General features: G+C 46.9%; 1 protein-coding gene across 5 annotated transcripts in view; it reads right to left on the bottom strand.

Annotated features, from left to right (window-relative positions):
- Nucleotides 1-26071, bottom strand: part of EIF4G2 (eukaryotic translation initiation factor 4 gamma 2) — a 269529-nt gene that overhangs the window by 12864 nt on the left and 230594 nt on the right. For all 5 annotated transcript variants that reach the window (XM_069223604.1, XM_069223608.1, XM_069223605.1 and 2 more), the window contains one exon: nucleotides 4373-4494. In XM_069223604.1, coding sequence (XP_069079705.1) covers nucleotides 4373-4494 — 122 coding nt within the window. The remainder of the gene's footprint in view (nucleotides 1-4372; nucleotides 4495-26071) is intronic.

Genomic DNA, 26071 nt, shown 5'->3' with positions numbered 1-26071 from the left:
ACTGACAGGTCTAGTAGTGTTGTATACCAAGGTTGTCTTGCCCATGTAGGTGCTATTAGTATGAGTTTGAGTTTGTTTTGACTCAATTTGTTTACTAGATATGGAAGAAGAGGGAGAGGGGGAAAAGCGTACGCAAATATCCCTGACCAATTCATCCATAGAGCATTGCCTTGAGACTGCTGGTGTGGGTACCTGGATGCGAAGTTTTGGCATTTTGCGTTCTCTTTTGTTGCAAATAGGTCTATTTGAGGTGTTCCCCAAATTTGGAAGTAAGAGTTTAGAATTTGGGGGTGAATCTCCCATTCGTGTACTTGTTGGTGATCCCGAGAGAGATTGTCTGGTAGCTGATTCTGGATCCCTGGAATAAACTGTGCTATTAGGCGAATGTGGTTGTGAATTGCCCACTGCCATATCCTTTGTGCTAGGAGACACAGCTGTGTCAAGTGTGTTCCCCCCTGTTTGTTTAGATAATACATTGTTGTCATGTTGTCTGTTTTGACAAGAATGTATTTGTGGATTATGATGGGTTGAAATGCTTTCAACGCTAGGAATACTGCTAACAATTCGAGGTGATTTATATGAAACCTTCTTTGATGTACGTCCCATTGTCCTTGGATGCTGTGTTCATTGAGGTGTGCTCCCCACCCTGTCATGGAAGCATCTGTAGTTATCACGTATTGTGGCACTGGGTCTTGGAAAGGCCGCCCTTTGTTTAAATTTATACTGTTCCACCATAGAAGCGAGATGTATGTTTGGCGGTCTATTAACACCAGATCTAGAAGGTGACCCTGTGCATGTGACCATTGTGATGCTAGGCACTGTTGTAAGGGCCTCATGTGCAATCTTGCGTTTGGGACAATGGCTATGCAGGAGGACATCATGCCTAGGAGTTTTAACACCATCTTTGCATGTATTTTTTGTGTTGCTACATGGCTTGTATGACTTTGTAAAAATGTTGAACCCTTTGTGGACTTGGAGGGGCTATCCCTTTTGTTGTGTTGATTGTCACTCCCAAGTATTGCTGTGTTTGGCATGGCAGAATGTGTGACTTTGTATAGTTGATGGAGAACCCTAGTTTGTAGAGGGTTTGTATGACATAATCTGTGTCGTGTGAACACCTTGTTAGGGAGTTGGTCTTGATTAGCCAATCGTCTAGGTAGGGGAACACATGTATTTGCTGCCTTCTGATATGTGCAGCTACTACTGCTAGACATTTTGTAAAGACTCTGTGCGGTTGTTATACCGAACGGCAACACTTTGAATTGGTAATGTATTCCCTTGAATACGAACCTTAGGTATTTCCTGTGCGAGGGATGTATCGGTATGTGGAAATACGCGTCTTTTAGATCTAAGGTTGTCATGTAGTCTTGCTGTCTCAACAGTGGTAATACGTCCTGTAGCATGACCATGTGAAAGTGTTCCGATTTGATGTAGGTGTTTAGTGTTCTGAGATCTAAGATTGGTCTCAGTGTTTTGTCTTTTTTTGGTATTAGAAAGTACAGTGAGTAAACTCCTGTGTTTCTTTGTGGACCTGGTACGAATTCTATTACGTCTTTTTGTAGTAATGCTTGAACTTCCAGATCTAGCAGGTCTAAATGCTGTTTTGACATATTCTGTGTTTTTGGTGGGACGTTTGGAGGGAGTTGGAGAAATTCTATGCAATAACCATGCCGGATAATTGCTAAGACCCAAGTGTCTGTTATCTCCTCCCAAAATTTGTAGAACTGGCTTAGTCTTCCCCCCCACTGGTGTTGTGTGAAGGGGTTGAGTGACTTGTGAGTCACTGTTTGGTTGGCGGGGTTTTGGGACCCTGAAATTTTTCCCGGTTTCTAGGGAATGGTCCCCCTCTGTATTGGCCCCGAAAGCCTCCCCTTTTGTACTGTCCCTGGTAGGTAGACGGTGTTGTTTGTGAGGTACTAGCTTGTGTGGTTTGACCTCGAAACCCCCCTCTGAAGGTTGTTTTGCGAAACGTGCCTCTGCCCTGCGGGGAATAGAGTGCGCCCATGGCCTTAGCTGTGTCAGTATCTTTTTTCAATTTTTCAATTGCCGTGTCCACTTCGGGTCCAAACAATTGTTGTTCATTGAACGGCATATTGAGCACTGCCTGTTGTATCTCAGGTTTGAAGCCGGATGTGCGCAACCATGCGTGCCTCCTTATGGTTACCGCGGTATTTATTGTTCTTGCAGCTGTATCCGCTGCATCCATAGAGGAACGTATTTGGTTGTTGGAGATATTTTGTCCCTCCTCAACCACTTGTTTTGCCCGTTTCTGTAATTCTTTGGGTAGATGCTCGATGAGATGCTGCATCTCGTCCCAATGGGCTCTGTCATATCGCGCTAGGAGCGCCTGCGAGTTAGCGATGCGCCACTGGTTTGCAGCTTGTACTGCAACCCTTTTCCCAGCTGCGTTGAACTTGCGGCTCTCCTTGTCTGGAGGTGGTGCGTCGCCTGATGTGTGCGAGTTGGCTCTTTTACGAGCTGCTCCTACGACAACTGAATCTGGTGGCAGTTGTGATGTGATAAAAGCAGGGTCCGTGGGCGGGGCTTTATATTTCTTCTCCACCCTTGGAGTTCTTGCTCTGCTTTTGACAGGTTCTTTAAAGATCTGTTTAGCGTGCCTTAGCATTCCCGAGAGCATAGGAAGGCTTTGATAATGGCTATGGGTGGAGGAGAGGGTGTTGAAAAGGAAGTCATCCTCGACAGGCTCTGAGTGGAACGACACGTTATGGAACTCTGCTGCCCTAGCTACCACCTGTGCATACGCTGTACTGTCTTCAGGTGGTGAGGGCTTAGTAGGGTACGACTCAGGGCTATTGTCTGATACTGGGGCGTCAGAGATCCCACGCATCCTGGTCATCTTGGCTCATAGTGGTATGAGCTGGTGAATGTGACGGAGTCTGTGCCGGTGATGTGAGTTACCGTGGTGGAGAGGGTGGTGGAGTTACCTTCTTTACCACTTTTTCTTGTGGTGTCTTTTCTTGTGGTTGGAAATCGAGTTTCCTTTTCCTCCTGATTGGGGGAAGAGTGCTGATCTTCCCTGTACCACTTTGTATGAAGATCCGCTTTTGGGTGTGGTCTACATCTGTGGTTTGTAAATCTTCCTCAAACCTGTGTTTGCGCATTTGGGAGGACAGTGATTGTTCCTCTGAGTACGAACTGGCTGTCTGTTCGGTTGCTGGTCGTTTAGGCACCGAAACCGTGTCTTTTGTTGTTTTCGGGTCCGACGAGATTTCTCTTTTTCGGTGTCCAACTTTCTCGGCGTCGACCATCTTCGGTGCCGCTGTCTGTGCCGAGCAGCCTCGGTGGTGCGGTCTTGGTGTCGACCCTTTTCTGCAGCACTTTCTCGGTCCCGAGATTGCTGCGTGCCTGTGTCTCGACCCGAGTCGGACGACCTCGGCACCAGTTCGCCTTTTTTCGGTGCCGATGGACGGTCACCTACTTTATGGGTTGAGCCATGGCCTGTTGGCAGTGGCGTCCCCTGGGCTTTGTCTGTTTTCCCGTGTGGTGCTTGCTTCGACGTCTTACTCAGTTTCTTCGACGTCGAATTCTTCAGAGTCCGATTCATGGATGGAGAAGGCTTCTTCTCCCTGTTCCTCGAACCCTCGTTGTCCTGTCGGCGTGGACGCCATCTGCAACCGTCTGGCTCTTCGGTCAAGGAGCGTTTTTCTCGACCGAAACGCTCGACAGGCCTCACACGTTTCTTCCTTGTGCTCGGGTGACAGGCACAAGTTACAGACCAAATGTTGGTCTGTATAGGGATATTTACTGTGGCATTTAGGACAGAATCGGAACGGGGTCCGTTCCATCAGTGTCGATGTTGCACGCGGTCGGGCCGACCAGGCCCCGACGGGGGATCGAAATTACCCCGAAGGGCTACCGGAGCTCTTCAGGATTCGGTGTCGATTCTAATCGAACCAGATACCGAACGAAACAATACCGACGTAGTTTTCCGAAGTTATGACTCTTTCCGTCCCAAAACATGGAGCGAAAAGGAACACGTCCGAACCCGATGGCGGAAAAAAACAATCTAAGATGGAGTCGACGCCCACGCGCAATGGAAACAAAGGAGGAGTCCCCCTGGTCTCGTGACTCGAAAAGACTTCTTCGAAGAAAAACAACTTGTAACACTCCGCCCCAACACCAGACGGCAGACTATGCACAGCATGTGTATCTGCAGCTACACATGCCACCGAACGCTTTGTTTCTAATGCAGTTTGTGTCCAGGACACTTTCCATAAGGAACAAAAATGCTGCTAAAGGAACTGTTAAGTTCTAACATGCATCCCCTTCCATGCAAACTTTTTTTTATTTTTTAGGGCGTGGGGGTGTATCGTTTAAAATTTGCAACAAAACAATAAGAAGAACACTGTACCTGGAATAATGCTTTTCCCTTCCCTGGAAACTCCTGGGAAATGTCTTCCTTCCATGCCAAGAATGCTTCTTCTTCAATGATTTCCATATCATAGAAATGAACAAAAAAGCGTAGTAGCATCCCTGGACAGGAATACACAAAATTTAATCAAAGGCAGTGTGAAGAACTACTTCATACAAGGTCTTTAGACATTAAATTACTTTGCCTACAGTCGCCTTAGTTTAAATAAAATTGCTCACACAAGAATAACATACTAAATAATCTGGAGTCTTTCAGTTAAACAGTTAACAGGGGTTTGTTTTTTTCAATTATACTTCTGTTTACATGCAAAAGCAGACCATTCGATTCCTGGCAAAGGTCAGACATTACCTTTTATTTCCTGGGGGGGGGGGGGGGGGGGGGGGGGGGGGGATGTTACTTACCCAGTAGACATCTGCAGCATGTAGTGCTGTAGATTCACATGCAGTGCATAAGTCCGCTGTAGGAAGTTGGCTCTGTATGTGCTATTTCAAAGTAAGGAATAGCATGCACAGAGTCCAAGGGTTCCCCTTAGAGGTAAAATAGTGGTAAAAATAGATAATACTAATGCTCTATTTTGTGGTAGTGTGGTCGAGCAGTAGGCTTATCCAAGGAGTAGTGTTAAGCATTTGTTGTACATACACATAGACAATAAATGAGGTACACACACTCAGACAAATCCAGCCAATAGGTTTTGTTATAGAAAAATCTCTTTTCTTAGTTTATTTTAAGAACCACAGGTTCAAATTTAACATGTAATATCTTGTTTGAAAGGTATTGCAGGTAAGTACATTAGGAACTTTGAATCATTTCAATTGCATGTATACTTTTCAAGTTATTCACAAATAGCCATTTTAAAAGTGGACACTTAGTGCAATTTTCACAGTTCCTGGGGGAGGTAAGTTTTTGTTAGTTTTACCAGGTAAGTAAGACACTTACAGGGTTCAGTTCTTGGTCCAAGGTAGCCCACCGTTGGGGGTTCAGAGCAACCCCAAAGTTACCACACCAGCAGCTCAGGGCCGGTCAGGTGCAGAGTTCAAAGTGGTGCCCAAAACGCATAGGCTTCAATGGAGAGAAGGGGGTGCCCCGGTTCCAGTCTGCCAGCAGGTAAGTACCCGCGTCTTCGGAGGGCAGACCAGGGGGGTTTTGTAGGGCACAGGGGGGGGGGGGGGGGGGACACAAGCCCACACAGAAATTTCACCCTCAGCGGCGCGGGGGCGGCCGGGTGCAGTGTTAGAACAAGCGTCGGGTTCGTAATGGAAGTCAATGAGAGATCAAGGGATCTCTTCAGCGCTGCAGGCAGGCAAGGGGGGGCTTCCTCGGGGAAACCTCCACTTGGGCAAGGGAGAGGGACTCCTGGGGGTCACTTCTGCAGTGAAAGTCCGGTCCTTCAGGTCCTGGGGCTGCGGGTGCAGGGTCTTTTCCAGGCGTCGGGACTTAGGTTTCAGAGAGTCGCGGTCAGGGGAAGCCTCGGGATTCCCTCTGCAGGCGGCACTGTGGGGGCTCAGGGGGGACAGGTTTTGGTACGCACAGTCGTAGAGTAGTCCGGGGGTCCTCTCTGAGGTGTTGGTTCTCCACCAGCCGAGTCGGGGTCGCCGGGTGCAGTGTTGCAAGTCTCACGCTTCTTGCGGGGAGTTGCAGGGGTCTTTAAATCTGCTCCTTTGGATAAAGTTGCAGTCTTTTTGGAGCAGGTCCGCTGTCCTCGGGAGTTTCTTGTCGTCGTCGAAGCAGGGCAGTCCTCAGAGGATTCAGAGGTCGCTGGTCCCTTTGGAAGGAGTCGCTGGAGCAGAGTTCTTTGGAAGGCAGGAGACAGGCCGGTGAGTTTCTGGAGCCAAGGCAGTTGTTGTCTTCTGGTCTTCCTCTGCAGGGGTTTTCAGCTAGGCAGTCCTCCTTGTAGTTGCAGGAATCTAATTTTCTAGGGTTCAGGGTAGCCCTTAAATACTACTTTTAAGGGCGTGTTTTAGGTCTGGGGGGTTAGTAGCCAATGGCTACTAGCCCTGAGGGTGGGTACACCCTCTTTGTGCCTCCTCCCAAGGGGAGGGGGTCACAATCCTAACCCTATTGGGGGAATCCTCCATCTGCAAGATGGAGGATTTCTAAAAGTTAGAGTCACTTCAGCTCAGGACACTTTAGGGGCTGTCCTGACTGGCCAGTGACTCCTCCTTGTTGCTTTCTTTGTTCCCTCCAGCCTTGCCGCCAAAAGTGGGGGCCGTGGCCGGAGGGGGCGGGCAACTCCACTAAGCTGGAGTGCCCTGCTGGGCTGTGACAAAGGGGTGAGCCTTTGAGGCTCACCGCCAGGTGTTACAGCTCCTGCCTGGGGGAGGTGTTAGCATCTCCACCCAGTGCAGGCTTTGTTACTGGCCTCAGAGTGACAAAGGCACTCTCCCCATGGGGCCAGCAACATGTCTCTAGTGTGGCAGGCTGCTGGAACTAGTCAGCCTACACAGACAGTCGGTTAAGTTTCAGGGGGCACCTCTAAGGTGCCCTCTGGGGTGTATTTTGCAATAAAATGTACACTGGCATCAGTGTGCATTTATTGTGCTGAGAAGTTGGATACCAAACTTCCCAGTTTTCAGTGTAGCCATTATGGTGCTGTGGAGTTCGTGTTTGACAAACTCCCAGACCATATACTCTTATGGCTACCCTGCACTTACAATGTCTAAGGTTTTGTTTAGACACTGTAGGGGTACCATGCTCATGCACTGGTACCCTCACCTATGGTATAGTGCACCCTGCCTTAGGGCTGTAAGGCCTGCTAGAGGGGTGACTGACCTATACTTGCATAGGCAGTGAGAGGCTGGCATGGCACCCTGAGGGGAGTGCCATGTCGACTTACTCGTTTTGTTCTCACTAGCACACACAAGCTGGCAAGCAGTGTGTCTGTGCTGAGTGAGAGGTCTCCAGGGTGGCATAAGACATGCTGCAGCCCTTAGAGACCTTCCTTGGCATCAGGGCCCTTGGTACTAGAAGTACCAGTTACAAGGGACTTATCTGGATGCCAGGGTCTGCCAATTGTGGATACAAAAGTACAGGTTAGGGAAAGATCACTGGTGCTGGGGCCTGGTTAGCAGGCCTCAGCACACTTTCAATTGTAAACATAGCATCAGCAAAGGCAAAAAGTCAGGGGGCAACCATGCCAAGGAGGCATTTCCTTACATCCGCCATCTAGTGTTGGGCTCAGAGTGTTACAAGGTGTTTTTCTTCGAAGAATCTGAGTCACAAGATTGAGTGACTCCTCTTGGTAATACTGTGCATGGGCATAGTCCTTTATTAGATTGTTTTCCCACATAAAGGGTGACGTAAAGAGTGTATAATTGCTTATATACAGTAAAGAAAAGAGGTCCATGAAATATATTTAAATATTTACAATATAAAGTATACAACAGCTTCCAGGGACTAGGGTGGGAACATGTGAATTTACAGCAGTACATAACACGAACAGATGTCTACTGGGTAATGAAAATGTCACTTACCCAGTGTACATCTGTTTGTGGCATCAGTCGCTGGAGATTCACATGTTCTGCATAGCTCGCCATCTGGTGTTGGGTCGGAGTGTTACAAGTTGTTTTTCTTCGAAGAAGTCTTTCGAGTCACGGGACCGAGTGGTGACTCCTTCTGTCTCCATTGCGCATGGGCGTCGACTCCATCTTCGATTGTTTTCCCCGCAGAGGGTGAGGTAGGAGTTGTGTTGTAGTAATAGTGCCCATGCAATGGAGTGACTAAGTATGTACCTATTTAAGGTTAAAATAATATATATACAAATGTACAAAGTTGAAGCTAACTTCCGAACTGCTACAGGCTCCCGGGGAGGCGGGTGGGCACATGTGAATCTCCAGCGACTGATGCCACGAACAGATGTACACTGGGTAAGTGTCATTTTCAGTTCGATGGCATCTGTCGCTGTAGATACACATGTTCTGCATAGACTAGTAAGCAGTTATCTCCCCAAAAGTGGTGGCTCAGCCTGTAGGAATGGAAGTGTTTGAAATAATGTTCTTAACACGGCTTGACCTACTGTGGCTTGCTGTGCGGATAGCACGTCTACACAGTAGTACTTGGTGAACGTGTGTGGCGTAGACCATGTGGCTGCCTTACATATTTCTTGCATTGGGATGTTTCCTAGAAAGGCCATGGGTAGCACCTTTTTTTCTGGTTGAGTGTGCCCTTGGTGTAATGGGCAGCTGTCGTTTTGCTTTAAGGTAGCAGATTTGGATGCATTTAACTATCCATCTGGCTATACCTTGTTTTGATATTGGGTTTCCTGCATGAGGTTTTTGGAATGCAATAAATAGTTGTTTAGTCTTTCTGATGTTTTTCGTTCTGTCAATGTAGTACATTAGTGCTCTTTTGACATCTAATGTATGTAGTGCCCTCTCAGCTACGGAATCTGGCTGTGGGAAGAACACTGGTAGTTCTACTGTTTGATTTAGGTGGAACGGTGAAATAACCTTTGGTAAAAATTTAGGATTAGTCCTTAGGACGACTATTTTTGTGTAGTTGTATAAAAGGTTCTTGTATTGTAAACGCCTGAATTTAGCTTACTCTTCTTAGAGATGTAATGGCGATGAGAAATGCAACCTTCCAGGTTAGGAACTGTATTTCGCAAGAGTGCATGGGTTCAAAAGGTGGACCCATGAGTCTTGTTAAGACAACATTTAAGTTCCATGAAGGAACAGGTGGTGTTCTTGGTGGTATAATTCTTTTAAGGCCTTCCATGAATGCTTTAATGACTGGTATCCTATATAGGAAAGTTGAATGGGTAGTCTGCAGGTATGCAGATATTGCTGCAAGGTGTATTTTAATGGAAGAGAAGGCTAGGTTAGATTTTTGTAAGTGAAGCAAGTAACCCACTACATCCTTTGGAGTTGCGTGTAAAGGTTGGATCTGATTATGATGGCAGTAGCAAACAAACCTCTTCCATTTACTTGCATAGCAGTGCCTAGTGGACGGCCTTATGGCTTGCTTTATGACTTCCATACATTCTTGGGTAAGTTGTAAGTGTCTGAATTCAAGGATTTCAGGAGCCAGATTGCTAGATTCAGCGATGCTGGATCTGGATGTCTGATCTGTTGGTTGTGTTGTGTTAACAGATCCGGCCTGTTGGGCAATTTGATGTGGGGTACTACTGATAGGTCTAGCAGTGTTGTGTACCAGGGTTGCCTTGCCCAAGTTGGTGCTATTAATATGAGTGAGTTTGTTTTGACTCAATTTGTTTACCAGATAAGGAAGGAGAGGGAGAGGAGGAAAAGCGTAGGCAAATATCCCTGACCAGTTCATCCATAGGGCATTGCCTTGGGACTGCCTGTGTGGGTATCTGGATGCGAAGTTTTGGCATTTTGCGTTCTCTTTTGTTGCAAACAAGTCTATTTGAGGTGTTCCCCAGAGTCTGAAGTAAGTGTTTAGAATTTGGGGGTGAATTTCCCATTCGTGGACCTATTGGTGATCAAGAGATATTGTCTGCAAGTTGATTCTGGATCCCTGGAATAAACTGTGCTATTAGGCGAAAGTGGTTGTGAATTGCCCATCGCCATATCTTTTGTGCCAGCAGGCTCAACTGCGTTGAGTGTGTCCCCCCTTGTTTGTTTAGATAATACATTGTTGTCATGTTGTCTGTTTTGACAAGAATGTATTTGTGAGTTATAATTGGTTGGAAAGCCCTTAATGCTTGAAAAACTGCTAGCATTTCTAGGTGATTTATATGCAGTTTTGTTTGATGTACGTTGCATTGTCCTTGTATGCTGTGTTGATCGAGGTGTGCTCCCCACCCTGTCATGGAAGCATCTGTTGTTATTACGTATTGTGGCACTGGGTCTTGGAAAGGCCGCCCTTTGTTTAAATTTATACTGTTCCACCATAGAAGCGAGAGGTAAGTTTGGCGGTCTATCAACACCAGATCTAGAAGTTGACCCTGTGCTTGTGACCATTGTGATGCTAGGCACTGTTGTAAGGGCCTCATGTGCAGTTTTGCGTTCGGTACAATGGCTATGCATGAGGACATCATGCCTAGGAGTTGTAATATCATCTTTGATTGTATTGTTTGTGTTGGATACATGCGTTGTATGATCTTGTTGAAATTTTGAATTCTTTGTGGACTTGGAGTGGCTACTCCTTTTGTTGTGTTTATTATGGCTCCCAGGTATTGTTGTACTTTGCATGGCAAAATGTTGGATTTTGCAAAGTTGACGGTGAAACCTATTTTGTAGAGGGTTTGTATGATTTGATTTGTGTGGTGTAAGCACTTTGTTAGTGAATTGGTTTTGATTAGCCAGTCGTCTAGATACGGGAATACATGTATTTGCTGCCTTCTGATGTGTGCAGCCACTACTGCTAGACATTTTGTAAAGACTCTTGGTGCGGTTGTTAAACCAAAAGGCAATACTTTGAATTGGTAATGTATTCCTTTGAATACGAACCGTAGGTATTTTCTGTGCGATTGATGTATTGGTATATGGAAATACGCGTCTTTGAGGTCTAAGGTTGTCATGTAGTCCTGTAGTTTTAGCAATGGTAACACTTCTTGTAGCGTGACCATGTAAAAGTGGTCTGATTTGATGTAGGTGTTTAGTATTCTGAGGTCTAGGATTGGTGTAGGAAGTTGGCTCTGTATGTGCTATTTCAAAGTAAGGAATAGCATGCACAGAGTCCAAGGGTTCCCCTTAGAGGTAAAATAGTGGTAAAAAGAGATAATACTAATGCTCTATTTTGTGGTAGTGTGGTCGAGCAGTAGGCTTATCCAAGGAGTAGTGTTAAGCATTTGTTGTACATACACATAGACAATAAATGAGGTACACACACTCAGAGACAAATCCAGCCAATAGGTTTTTTTATAGAAAAATATCTTTTCTTAGTTTATTTTAAGAACCACAGGTTCAAATTCTACATGTAATATCTCATTAGAAAGGTATTGCAGGTAAGTACTTTAGGAACTTCAAATCATCAAAATTGCATGTATACTTTTCAAGTTATTCACAAATAGCTGTTTTAAAAGTGGACACTTAGTGCAATTTTCACAGTTCCTAGGGGAGGTAAGTATTTGTTAGGTTAACCAGGTAAGTAAGACACTTACAGGGCTTAGTTCTTGGTCCAAGGTAGCCCACCGTTGGGGGTTCAGAGCAACCCCAAAGTCACCACACCAGCAGCTCAGGGCCGGTCAGGTGCAGAGTTCAAAGTGGTGCCCAAAACACATAGGCTAGAATGGAGAGAAGGGGGTGCCCCGGTTCCGGTCTGCTTGCAGGTAAGTACCCGCGTCTTCGGAGGGCAGACCAGGGGGGTTTTGTAGGGCACCGGGGGGGACACAAGCCCACACAGAGATTTCACCCTCAGCGGCGCGGGGGCGGCCGGGTGCAGTGTAGAAACAAGCGTCGGGTTCGCAAGGTTAGTCTATGAGAGATCTCGGGATCTCTTCAGCGCTGCAGGCAGGCAAGGGGGGGGATTCCTCGGGGAAACCTCCACTTGGGCAAGGGAGAGGGACTCCTGGGGGTCACTTCTCCAGTGAAAGTCCGGTCCTTCAGGTCCTGGGGGCTGCGGGTGCAGGGTCTCTCCCAGGCGTCGGGACTTTAGGTTCAAAGAGTCGCGGTCAGGGGAAGCCTCGGGATTCCCTCTGCAGGCGGCGCTGTGGGGGCTCAGGGGGGACAGGTTTTGGTACTCACAGTATCAGAGTAGTCCTGGGGTCCCTCCTGAGGTGTTGGATCGCCACCAGCCGAGTCGGGGTCGCCGGGTGCAGTGTTGCAAGTCTCACGCTTCTTGCGGGGGGCTTGCAGGGTTCTTTAAAGTTGCTGGAAACAAAGTTGCAGCTTTTCTTGGAGCAGGTCCGCTGTCCTCGGGAGTTTCTTGTCTTGTCGAAGCAGGGGCAGTCCTCAGAGGATGTCGAGGTCGCTGGTCCCTTTGGAAGGCGTCGCTGGAGCAGGATCTTTGGAAGGCAGGAGACAGGCCGGTGAGTTTCTGGAGCCAAGGCAGTTGTCGTCTTCTGGTCTTCCGCTGCAGGGGTTTTCAGCTGGGCAGTCCTTCTTCTTGTAGTTGCAGGAATCTAATTTTCTAGGGTTCAGGGTAGCCCTTAAATACTAAATTTAAGGGCGAGTTTAGGTCTGGGGGGTTAGTAGCCAATGGCTACTAGCCCTGAGGGTGGGTACACCCTCTTTGTGCCTCCTCCCAAGGGGAGGGGGTCACAATCCTAACCCTATTGGGGGAATCCTCCATCTGCAAGATGGAGGATTTCTAAAAGTTAGAGTCACCTCAGCTCAGGACACCTTAGGGGCTGTCCTGACTGGCCAGTGACTCCTCCTTGTTATTCTCATTATCTTCTCCGGCCTTGCCGCCAAAAGTGGGGCCTGGCCGGAGGGGGCGGGCAACTCCACTAGCTGGAGTGTCCTGCTGGGTTGGCACAAAGGAGGTGAGCCTTTGAGGCTCACCGCCAGGTGTGACAATTCCTGCCTGGGAGAGGTGTTAGCATCTCCACCCAGTGCAGGCTTTGTTACTGGCCTCAGAGTGACAAAGGCACTCTCCCCATGGGGCCAGCAACATGTCTCGGTTTGTGGCAGGCTGCTAAAACTAGTCAGCCTACACAGATAGTCGGTTAAGTTTCAGGGGGCACCTCTAAGGTGCCCTCTGTGGTGTATTTTACAATAAAATGTACACTGGCATCAGTGTGCATTTATTGTGCTGAGAAGTTTGATACCAAACTTCCCAGTTTTCAGTGTAGCCATTATGGTGCTGTGGAGTTCGTGTTTGACAGACTCCCAGACCATATACTCTTATGGCTACCCTGCACTTACAATGTCTAAGGTTTTGTTTAGACACTGTAGGGGTACCATGCTCATGCACTGGTACCCTCACCTATGGTATAGTGCACCCTGCCTTAGGGCTGTAAGGCCTGCTAGAGGGGTGTCTTACCTATACTGCATAGGCAGTGAGAGGCTGGCATGGCACCCTGAGGGGAGTGCCATGTCGACTTACTCGTTTTGTCCTCACTAGCACACACAAGCTGGCAAGCAGTGTGTCTGTGCTGAGTGAGAGGTCTCCAGGGTGGCATAAGACATGCTGCAGCCCTTAGAGACCTTCCTTGGCATCAGGGCCCTTGGTACTAGAAGTACCAGTTACAAGGGACTTATCTGGATGCCAGGGTCTGCCAATTGTGGATACAAAAGTACAGGTTAGGGAAAGAACACTGGTGCTGGGGCCTGGTTAGCAGGCCTCAGCACACTTTCAATTGTAAACATAGCATCAGCAAAGGCAAAAAGTCAGGGGGCAACCATGCCAAGGAGGCATTTCCTTACAATTGGTCTCAGTGTTTTGTCCTTTTTTGGTATTAAGAAATACAGTGAATAGACTCCTGTGTTTGTTTGTGTGTTTGGTACTAATTCGATTGCATTCTTTTGCAATAGTGCTTGAACTTCTATTTCCAGAAGTTCGGAATGTTGTTTTGATAAATTCTGTGCTTTTGGTGGTATGTTTGGAGGGAATTTTAGGAATTCTATGCAATAACCATGTTGGATAATTGCTAAGACCCAAGTGTCTGTAGTTATTTCCTCCCATGCTTTGTAATAATGACCTATTCTTCCCCCCACTGGTGTTGTGTGGAGGGGGTGAGTGACATCTGAGTCACTGCTTGGTTGTAGGGGTTTTGGGGCTTTGAAATTTTCCTCTATTCCTAGGGAATTGCCCTCCTCTGTATTGGCCCCGAAAGCCTCCCCTGTACTGTCCCTGGTAGCTGGACGGTGTTGCCTGCGAGGTGCTGGCTTGTGTGGCCTGACCCCGAAACCCCCCTCTAAAGGGTGTCTTGCGGAAGGTGCTGTAGGTTCCTCTGCGGGGAGTAGAGTGCGCCCATGGCTTTAGCAGTGTCAGTGTCTTTTTTTAGTTTTTCGATTGCCGTGTCCACTTCTGGTCCGAACAGTTGTTTTTCGTTGAATGGCATATTGAGCACTGCCTGCTGTATCTCTGGTTTGAACCCAGACGTTCTTAGCCATGCGTGTCTTCTAATGGTCACAGATGTATTAATTGTTCTTGCAGCTGTGTCTGCTGCGTACATAGAGGATCGTATCTGGTTATTTGATATGTTCTGTCCTTCCTCAACCACCTGCTTTGCCCTCTTTTGTAGGTCCTTGGGTAGATGCTCAATGAGGTGTTGCATCTCATCCCAATGGGCTCTGTCATAGCGCGCAAGTAGTGCTTGAGAGTTAGCGATGCGCCACTGGTTTGCAGCTTGTACTGCGACTCTTTTCCCAGCTGCATCGAACTTTCGGCTCTCTTTATCTGGGGGTGGTGCATCCCCAGATGTGTGGGAGTTGGCTCTTTTCCGAGCTGCTCCTACTACGACGGAATCTGGTGGCAGCTGTGTGGTGATGAAAACAGGGTCTGTAGGAGGTGCCTTATATTTCTTTTCCACCCTTGGTGTTATTGCCCTACTTTTGACCGGCTCCTTGAAGATTTCCTTTGCGTGCCGAAGCATACCTGGCAGCATAGGCAGGCTTTGGTAGGAGCTGTGGGTGGAGGAGAGGGTGTTGAATAAAAAGTCATCCTCGACTTGTTCTGAGTGGAGGTTTACGTTGTGAAATTGTGCCGCTCTAGCCACCACTTCAGAATATGCTGTGCTGTCTTCTGGTGGTGAGGGCTTTGTTGGATATGCCTCCGGACTGTTGTCCGACACTGGGGCGTCATATAAGTCCCAAGCGTCTTGATCTTGGTCACCTTGGCTCATGGTGGTGTGAGCCGGGGAATGTGATGGAGTTTGTGCTGGTGAGACGTTAATTACAGGTGTAGGAGAGGGTGGCGGAGTCACCTTTCACCATTTTTGTTTGTGGCGCCTGGTCTGTTTGAAACTCCAGTCTCCTTTTTCTCCTAATAGGGGGAAGGGTGCTTATTTTTCCTGTTCCCTGCTGTATGAAAATACGTTTTTGCGTATGGTCCACTTCGGTGGATTGCAGCTCTTCCTCAAACCTATGCTTTCACATCTGAGAGGACAGTGATTGCTCCTCTGTATAAGAGCCTGGACCTGGGTCGGTTACGGGTTGTTTCGGCACCGAAACCCTGTCTATCTTTTTTCGGCTCTGAGGTGGCTTTTTTCTTTTTTGGAGTCGAAACCTCTCGGCGTCGATCTTCGTCGGTGCCGCTGTCTCGGCGTCGAGCCGTTTCTACACCGCTATCTCGGTGTCGTTGCTTTTCTCCAGCACTTTCTCGATCCTGAGAAGGCTGCGTGCCGGTGTATCGACCGGAGTCTGACGATCCCGGCACTGTTTGGGCCTTTTTCGGTGCCGATGGTCGGTCACCGAATTTATGGGTGGAGCCATGGCCTGGTGGCAGTGGCGTCCCCTGGGCCTTGTCACTTTTCTTATGTGTTGTTTGACGTCTTACTCACGGTTCTTTGATCGTCGAATTCCTCGGAGTCCGATTCGTGGATCAAAAAGGTTTCTTCTTCCTCTTGTTCCTCGAACTCTCGATGCGCTGTCGGCGTGGACGCCATCTGAAGTCTCCTGGCTCAACGGTCACGGAGTGTCTTTCGGGACCGGAACGCACGACAGGCCTCGCAAGTCTCCTCACTGTGCTCAGGTGACAGGCACAGGTTACAGACCAAATGTTGGTCTGTATACGGGTATTTGTTGTGGCATTTGGGACAAAAACGGAACGGGGTCCGTTCCATCGGCGTTGTTCGACACGCGGTCGGGCCGACCAGGCCCAGACGGGGGATCGAAAACTACCCCGAAGGGCAGCGGAGCGCGTTGATCTTCGATGCGGTGTTGAATCTAACTACGCCGATCCCGAACGCAACAATACCGACGAAAATCTTCCGATATTTACTAACTTTCCGTTCCGAAACTCGGAGCGACAGGAACACGTCCGAACCAGATGGCGGAAAGAAAACAATCGAAGATGGAGTCGACGCCCATGCGCAATGGAGACAGAAGGAGGAGTCACTCGGTCCCGTGACTCGAAAGACTTCTTCGAAGAAAAACAACTTGTAACACTCCGACCCAACACCAGATGGCGAGCTATGCAGAACATGTGTATCTACAGCGACAGATGCCATCGAACGTAAAATTTTCCCCTTCAATGGCAAGTGTAGCTGTAGATATACGTGCTGTGCACAGACTGACTGTAAAGCAGTCCTCCATTAAATCAGCAGTGGCTAGTCTGTAGGAATTCTAGTAGTTCTGAATAGTATTTTAAGTACTGCCTATCCAACATTTGCTTGTTGGCGAGAAGACATCCACACAGGAATGTTTGGTAAATGTGAGTGGTGTAGACCATGTGACGGCTTTAAGGATCAGTTACTTACCTGTAAATCCTAGTTCTCTTCCAGGGGTATCCTCAAAATCCATCAAAGTCATAAACAATGAATATTCCCCCCTTCGTGCGGGGACCCCGGAGCATACATAAAATACACATAAAAGTATGAAATATGCACGAAAAATCTGGAAAATGTCACTTACCCAGTGTACATCTGCTCGTGGCATGAGACGCTGCAGATTCACATGCTGTGCATATCCCGCCATCTAGTGTTGGGCTCGGAGGATTTCAAGTTGTTTTTCTTCGAAGAAGTCTTTGAGTCACGAGATCGAGGGACTTCCCATTTCAGCTCCATTGCGCATGGGCGTCGACTCCATCTTAGATTGTTTTCCCCGCAGAGGGTGAGGTAGGAGTTGTGTATATAGTAATAATGCCCATGCAATGGAGTAAGTATGTATGCACATAATGTGCTTAAAAGCATTATATTTACAATTTTCTAAATGTACAAGTGTAATTTCAGTCAACTTACAACAGCCACAGGCTCCCGGGGAGGTGGGAGGGCGCATGTGAATCTGCAGCGTCTCATGCCACGAACTGATGTACACTGGGTAAGTGACATTTTCCGTTCGATGGCATGTGTAGCTGCAGATACACATGCTGTGCATAGACCAGTAAGCAGTTATCTCCCCCAAACCGGTGGTTTAGCCTGTAGGAGTTGAAGTTGTCTGAAATAATGTTCTTAGTACTGCTTGTCCTACTGTGGCTTGTTGTGTTAACACATCCATGCATTAATGTTTAGTAAATGTATGAGGCGTAGACCATGTGGCTGCCTTACATATTTCTGTCATTGGTATATTTCCTAGAAAGGCCATTGCGGCGCCTTTCTAGTGGAGTGTGCCTTTGGTGTAATAGGCAGTTCTCTTTTAGCTTTAACATAACAGGTTTGAATACATATAACTATCCATCTGGTAATGCCTTGTTTGGATATTGGATTCCCTTTATGAGTTTTTTGGTAAGCTACAAACAATTGTTTTGCAAAACTGTTTAGTTCTATCAATGTAGTACATTAGAGCTCTTTTTATGTCTAATGTATGTAATGCTCTTTCAGCTAGAGTCTGGTTGTGGAAAAAACACTGGGAGTTCCACAGTTTGGTTTAAGTGGAACGGCGATATAACGTTTGGCAAAAATTTTGGATTTGTGCGTAGAACCACTTTGTTTGTGTATTTGTATAAAGGGTTCTTGTATGGTAAAGGCTTGTATTTCACTCACTCTTCTGAGGGATGTGATAGCTATTAGAAAGGCTACTTTCCAGGTTAAGTATTGCATTTCACAAGAGTGCATGGGTTCGAATGGTGGACCCATGAGTCGCGTTAATACAATATTGAGGTTCCACGAAGGAACTGGTGGTGTCCTTGGTGGAATGATCCTTTTTAGACCCTCCATAATTGCTTTTAGGACTGGGATTCTAAAAAGTGAAGTTGAATGTGTAATTTGCAGATATGCTGAAATTGCTGTGAGATGTATTTTAATGGACGAAAAAGCTAAGTTCGATTTTTATAAGTGTAGTAAGTAGCTTACAGTGTCTCTTGCGGACGTGTGTAATGGATGAATTTAAATATTTTGACAGTAATAAACAAATTGTTTCCATTTATTTGCATAGCAATGTCTTGTAGTAGGTTTTCTAGCCTGTTTGATGACCTCCATACATTCTTGTGTAAGGTCTAGGTGTCCGAATTCTAAGACTTCAGGAGCCGGATCGCTAGATTGAGCGATGCTTGACTCAGGTGTCTGATCTGCTGTTTGTGTTGAGTTAACAGATCTGGTCTGTTTGGTAGTTTGATATGAGGCACTACGGACAGGTCTAGTAATGTGGTGTACCAAGGTTGTCTTGCCCAAGTTGGTGCTATTAGTATTAGTTTGAGTTTGTTTTGACTCAATTTGTTTACAAGATACGGAAGGAGTGGGAGAGGGGGAAAAGCGTAAGCAAATATCCCTGACCAACTCATCCATAACGCATTGCCTTTGGAGTGAGGCTGTGGGTACCTGGAGGCGAAGTTGACATTTTGTGTTTTCTTTTGTTGCAAATAGGTCTATTTGCGGTGTTCCCCACTTTTGGAAGTAGGCTTGCAGTATCTGTGGATGAATCTCCCATTCGTGGATTTGTTGGTGATCTCGACTGAGATTGTCTGCCAATTGGTTTTGAATTCCTGGGATGTATTGTGCTATTAGGTGAGTGTGATTGTGATTCGCCCAATGCCAAATCTTCTGTGCTAAGAGACACAGTTGTGAGGAGAGTGTGTGCCTCCCTGTTTAAGTAATATATTGTTGTCATGTTGTCTGTTTTGACAAGAATGTGTTTGTGGGTTATCGGTTGAAATGCCTTCAACGCTAGAAACACTGCTAGTAGTTCTAGCTGATTTATGTGAAGTTGTTTATGCTGAGTGTCTCATTGTCCCCTGGATGCTGTGTTGGTTGAGATGTGCTCCCCACCCTACCAGGGAAGCATCTGTTGTGATTACGTATTGAGGCACTGGGTCTTGGAAGGGCCGCCCTTGGTTTAAATTTACAGGATTCCACCATTGAAGCGAGGTGTGTGTTTGGCGGTCTATCAACACTAGATCTTGAAGTTGACCCTGTGCTTGTGTCCATTGTGTTGCTAGGCACTGTTGTAAGGGCTGCATGTGTAATCTTGCGTTTGGGACAATGGCTATGCATGAGGACATCATGCCTAGCAGTTTCATCACCAATTTTATCCGATACTTTTGGTTTGGGTGCATGCTTTGTAGTACGTTTTGGAATGCTTGTACCCTTTGTGGACTTGGAGTGGCAATCCCTTTTTTTGTGTTGATTGTTGCTCCTAAGTATTGTTGTATTTGACACGGCTGTAAGTGATTTTTTTTGTAGTTTAGTAGGAACCCTAGTTTGTGAAGGGTTTCTATGATGTATTGTGTGTTGAAGTGAAAATGTCACTTACCCAGTGTACATCTGTTCGTGGCATCAGTCGCTGTAGATTCGCATGTTTTGCAATAGCTCGCCATCTGGTGTTGGGCCGGAGTGTTACAAGTTGTTTTTCTTCGAAGTCTTTCGAGTCACGGGACCGAGTGACTCCTCCTTTTGTCTCCATTGCGCATGGGCGTCGACTCCATCTTCGATTGTTTTTCCCCCGCAGAGGGTGAGGTAGGAGTTGAATTGTAGTAATAGTGCCCATGCAATGGAGTGATTAAGTATGTACCTATTTAAGGTTGAGATGATACATATACAAATAGTTGAAGCTAACTTCCAAACTGCTACAGGCTCCCGGGGAGGCGGGTGGGCACATGCGAATCTACAGCGACTGATGCCACGAACAGATGTACACGAACAGATGTAGTGACATTTTCAGTTTGATGGCATCTGTCGCTGTAGATACGCATGTTTTGCATAGACTAGTAAGCAGTTATCTCCCCAAAAGCGGTGGCTCAGCCTGTAGGAGTGGAAGTAGTTTGAAATAATGTTCTTAATACGGCTTGACCTACTGTGGCTGGTTGTGCGGATAACACATCTACACAGTAGTGCTTGGTGAATGTGTGAGGCGTAGACCATGTGGCTGCCTTACATATTTCTTGCATTGGGATGTTTCCTAGAAAGGCCATGGTAGCACCCTTCTTTCTGGTTGAGTGTGCCCTTGGTGTAATGGGCAGCTGTCGTTTAGCTTTAAGGTAGCAGATTTGGATGCATTTAACTATCCATCTGGCTATACCTTGTTTTGATATTGGGTTTCCTGCATGAGGTTTTTGAAATGCAATAAATAGTTGTTTAGTCTTTCTGATGTTCTTTGTTCTGTCAATGTAATACATTAATGCTCTTTTGACATCTAATGTATGTAGTGCCCTCTCAGCTACGGTATCTGGCTGTGGAAAGAACACTGGAAGTTAAACTGTTTGATTTAGATGGAACGGTGAAATAACCTTTGGCAAAAATTTAGGATTAGTCCTTAGGACGACCTTATTCTTGTGTAGTTGTATAAAAGGTTCTTGCATTGTAAACGCCTGAATCTCGCTTACTCTTCTTAGGGAAGTAATGGCGATGAGAAATGCAACCTTCCAGGTTAGGAACTGTATTTCGCAGGAGTGCATGGGTTCAAAAGGTGGACCCATAAGTCTAGTTAGGACAACATTTAGGTTCCATGAAGGAACAGGTGGTGTTCTTGGTGGTATAATTCTCCTAAGGCCCTCCATGAATGCTTTAATGACTGGTATCTTATATAGGGAAGTTGAATAGGTAGTCTGCAGGTATGCAGATATTGCTGCAAGGTGTATTTTAATGGAAGAGAAAGCCAGGTTAGATTTTAGTAAGTGAAGCAAGTAACCTACTACATGTTCAATATGGCAGTAGCAAACAAACCTCTTCCATTTACTTGCATAGCAGTGCCTGGTGGATGGCCTTCTGGCTTGCTTTATGACTTCCATACATTCTTGGGTAAGTTGTAAGTGCCCGAATTCTAGGATTTCAGGAGCCAGATTGCTAGATTCAGCGATGCTGGATCTGGGTGTCTGATCTTTTGGTTGTGTTGTGTTGTGTCAACAGATCTGGCCTGTTGGGCAATTTGATGTAGGGTACTACCGATAGGTCTAGCAGCGTTGTGTACCAGGGTTGCCTTGCCCAAGTTGGTGCTATTAATATGAGTTTGAGTTTGTTTTGACTGAGTTTGTTTACCAGATAAGGAAGGAGAGGGAGAGGAGGAAAAGCGTAAGCAAATATCCCTGACCAGTTCATCCATAGGGCATTGCCTTGGGACTGGTTGTGTGGGTATCTGGATGCGAAGTTTTGGCATTTTGCGTTCTCCTTCGTCGCAAACAAGTCTATTTGAGGTGTTCCCCAGAGTTTGAAATAGGTGTTCAGAATTTGGGGGTGAATTTCCCATTCGTGGACCTGTTGGTGATCTCGAGAGAGATGGTCTGCGAGTTGATTTTGGATCCCTGGTATAAATTGTGCTATTAGGCGAATTTGGTTGTGAATTGCCCAACGCCAAATTGTTTGTGCTAGCAGGCTTAACTGCGTGGAGTGCGTCCCCCCTTGCTTGTTTAGATAATACATTGTTGTCATGTTGTCTGTCTTGACGAGAATGTATTTGTGAACTATTATTGGTTGGAAAGCTTTTAGTGCTTGAAAAACTGCTAGAAGTTCTAGGTGATTTATATGCAGTTTTGTTTGATGTACGTTCCATTGTCCTTGTATGCTGTATTGATCGAGGTGTGCTCCCCACCCTGTCATGGAAGCATCTGTTATTACGTATTGTGGCACTGGGTCTTGGAAAGGCCGCCCTTTGTTTAAATTTATGTTGTTCCACCACAGAAGCGAGAGGTAAGTTTGGCGGTCTATTAACACCAGATCTAGAAGATGACCCTGTGCTTGAGACCACTGTGATGCTAGGCACTGTTGTAAGGGCCTCATGTGCAGTCTGGCGTTTGGGACAATGGCTATGCATGAAGACATCATGCCTAGGAGTTGTAATATCATCTTTGCTTGTATCTTGTGTTGGACACATGCGTTGTATGATGGTGTTGAAATTTTGAATTCTTTGGGGACTTGGAGTGGCTACTCCTTTTGTTGTGTCTATTATGGCTCCTAGGTATTGTTGTACCTTGCACGGCAGAATGTTGGATTTCGTGAAGTTGACGGTGAACCCTAGTTTGAAGAGGGTTTGTATGATCTGATTTGTGTGATTTGAGCACTCTATTAACGAATGGGCCTTGATTAGCCAGTCGTCTAGATATGGGAACACATGTATTTGCTGCCTTCTGATGTGTGCAGCGACTACCGCTAGACGTTTGGTAAAGACTCTTGGTGCGGTTGTTAATCCGCAAGGCAGTACCTTGAATTGGTAAAGTATTCCTTTGAATACAAACCTTAGGTATTTCCTGTACGATGGGTGTATTGGTATATGGAAATACGCGTCCTTGAGGTCTAAAGTTGTCATGTAGTCGTGTAGTTTTAGCAATGGTAATACTTCTTGTAGTGTGACCATGTGAAAGTGGTCTGATTTGATGAATGTGTTCACTATTCTGAGGTCTAGGATTGGTCTCAGTGTTTTGTCCTTCTTTGTTATCAGAAAGTACAGTGAGTAAACTCCTGTGTTTATTTGTGTGTTTGGCACTAATTCGATTGCATTCTTTTGCAATAGTGCCTGCACTTCTATCTCCAGGAGATTGGAATGATGTTTTGTCAAATCTTGTGCTTTTGGTGGTATGTTTGGAGGGAATTGTAGAAATTCTATGCAATAACCATGTTGGATAATTGCTAGAACCCAAGTGTCTGTAGTGATTTCCTCCCATGCTTTGTAATAATGACTTATTCTTCCCCCCACTGGTGTTGTGTGGAGGGGGTGAGTGACATGTGAGTCACTGCTTAGTAGTAGGGGTTTTGGGGCTTTGAAATTTTCCTCTATTCCTAGGGAATTGCCCTCCTCTATATTGTCCCCGAAAACCTCCTCTGTACTGTCCCTGGTAACTGGACGGTGTTGCCTGTGAGGTGCTGGCTTGTGTGCTCTGACCCCGAAACCCCCTCTAAAGGGTGTTTTACGGAATGTGCTGTAATTCCCTCTGCTCTGCGGGGAGTAGAGTGCGCCCATGGCTTTAGCAGTGTCCGTGTCTTTTTTTGAGTTTCTCAATCGCTGTCCCCACTTCTGGACCGAACAGTTCTTTTTCGTTAAAAGGCATATTGAGAACTGCTTGCTGAATCTCTGGTTTAAATCCAGACGTTCGGAGCCATGCATGCCTTCTGATAGTTACAGATGTATTAATTGTCCGTGCAGCTGTATCTGCAGCGTCAATGGAGGAGCGGATTTGGTTGTTGGAAATGGTCTGTCCCTCCTCAACCACTTGTTTTGCCCTATTTTGTAGGTCCTTGGGCAGATGGTCAATGAGATGTTGCATCTCATCCCAATGGGCTCTGTCATAGCGCGCAAGTAGTGCCTGGGAGTTAGCGATGCGCCACTGGTTTGCAGCTTGTGCTGCGACTCTTACCAGCTGCATCGAACTTGCGGCTTTCTTTATCTGGGGGTGGTGCATCTCCAGATGTGTGGGAGTTGGCCCTTTTCCTAGCTGCTCCTACAACGACAGAGTCTGGTGGCAGCTGTGTAGTGATGAAAGCCGGGTCTGTAGGAGGCGCCTTATACTTTTTTTCCACTCTTGGTGTGATTGCCCTACTTTTGACCGGCTCCTTAAAGACTTCTTTTGCGTGCCGGAGCATACCAGGGAGCATAGGCAGGCTTTGGTAGGAGCTGTGGGTGGAGGAGAGTGTGTTGAATAAAAAGTCATCCTCGACCTGTTCTGAGTGGAGGCTTACATTGTGAAATTGTGCTGCTCTAGCCACCACTTGAGAATACGCAGTGCTGTCCTCTGGTGGAGATGGCTTCGTAGGGTATGCCTCCGGACTGTTATCTGACACTGGGGCGTCGTATAAGTCCCATGCGTCTTGATCTTGGTCACCCTGGCTCATGGTGGTGTGAGCTGGGGAATGTGATGGAGTTTGTGCTGGTGAGACGTTAATCACAGGTGGAGGAGAGGGTGGTGGGGTAACTTTTTTCACCACTTTTGTTTGTGGTGTTTGTTCAGTTTGGAACTCCAATCTTCTCTTTCTTCTAATAGGGGGAAGGGTGCTTATTTTTCCTGTCCCCTGCTGTATGAAAATACGCTTTTGCGTATGGTCTACATCAGTCGAGTGTAGCTCTTCCTCAAACCTATGCTTTTGCATTTGGGAGGTTAGCGAGTGCTCTTCTGTATAAGAGCCTGAAACTGGGTCGGTTGCAGTTTGTTTTGGCACCGAAACCCTGTCTGCATCTTTTTTCGGCTCCGAGGAGACTTTTTTATTTTTCGGGGCCGAAACCTCTCGGCGTCGATCTTCTTCGGTGCCGCTGTCTCGGCGTCGAGCCGTGTCTACACCGGCATCTCGGTGTCGATGCTTGTCTCCAGCACTTTCTCGGTCCTGAGAAGGCTGCGTGCCGGTGTCTCGACCGGAGTCGGACGATCTCGGCACTGTTTGGGCCTTTTTCGGTGCAGACGGTCGGTCACCGAATTTATGGGTCGAGCCATGGCCTGGTGGCAGTGGCGTCCCATGGGCCTTGTAAATCTTCTTCTGAGTGGTTTTCGACGTCTTACTCACGGTTTGTGTACCGTCGAATCCTTCGGAGTCCGATGCTTGGATCGAAAAGGTTCCCTCCTCTTCTTGTTCCTCGAACTCCCGGTGGGCTGTCGGCGCAGACGCCATCTGAAGTCTTCTGGCTCGACGGTCTCGGAGTGTTTTTCGGGACCGGAACGCACGACAGGCCTCGCAGGTGTCTTCACTGTGCTCAGGTGACAGGCACAGGTTGCAGACCAAGTGTTGGTCTGTATAGGGGTATTTATTGTGGCATTTGGGACAGAAACGGAACGGGGTCCGTTGCATCGGCGTTCTTCTGCACGCGGTTGGGCCGACCAGGCCCCGACGGGGGATCGAAAAAATTACCCCGAAGGGCACCGGAGCTCTTCGATCTTAGACGCGGTGTTGAATCTAACTACGCCGATCCCGAACGCAACAATACCGACGAAAATCTTCCGAAATTAGCTATCTTTCCGTTCCGAAACTCGGAGCGACAGGAACACGTCCGAACCCGATGGCGGAAAAAAAACAAATCGAAGATGGAGTCGACGCCCATGCGCAATGGAGACAAAAGGAGGAGTCACTCGGTCCCGTGACTCGAAAGACTTCTTCGAAGAAAAACTTGTAACACTCCGGCCCAACACCAGATGGCGAGCTATGCAAAACATGTATCTACAGCGACAGATGCCATCGAACCTGTAGTTATCCAGTAACTTGTTTTCTTATCCAGTATTTGATCTTTCATAAATTCACATGCTTGAATCTAAATAGCCAGCAGTACTGTTGATAAATGTTACTCGCAGTGGATGGAGGGTGCGAGCATAGAAATCCTCTAAATGAAAATGTCACTTACCCAGTGTACATCTGTTCGTGGCATCAGTCGCTGAGATTCACATGGTATGCATGAGCTCGCCATCTGGTGTTGGGTCGGAGTGTTACAAGTTGTTTTTCTTCGAAGAAGTGTTTGAGTCACGGGACCGAGTGACTCCTCCTTTTGTCTCCATTGCGCATGGGCGTCGACTCCATCTTCGATTGTTTTTCCCCGCAGAGGGTGAGGTAGGAGTTGAATTGTAGTAATAGTGCCCATGCAATGGAGTGACTAAGTATGCACCTATTTAAGGTTGAGATGATACATATATAAATAAATGAAGGTAACTTCCAAACTGCTACAGGCTCCCGGGGAGGCGGGTGGGCACATGCGAATCTACTGCGACTGATGCCACGAACAGATGTACACTGGGTAAGTGACATTTTCAGTTCGATGGCATCTGTCGCTGTAGATACGCATGTTCTGCAATAGACTAGTAAGCAGTTATTTCCCCAAAAGCGGTGGATCAGCCTGT

The sequence above is a fragment of the Pleurodeles waltl genome, chromosome 3_1, assembly GCF_031143425.1.
Source record: "Pleurodeles waltl isolate 20211129_DDA chromosome 3_1, aPleWal1.hap1.20221129, whole genome shotgun sequence".
Taxonomy (NCBI): domain Eukaryota; kingdom Metazoa; phylum Chordata; class Amphibia; order Caudata; family Salamandridae; genus Pleurodeles; species Pleurodeles waltl.
Note: the sequence above shows the minus strand (reverse complement) of the source record. Positions and strands in the feature narration are given on the sequence as shown.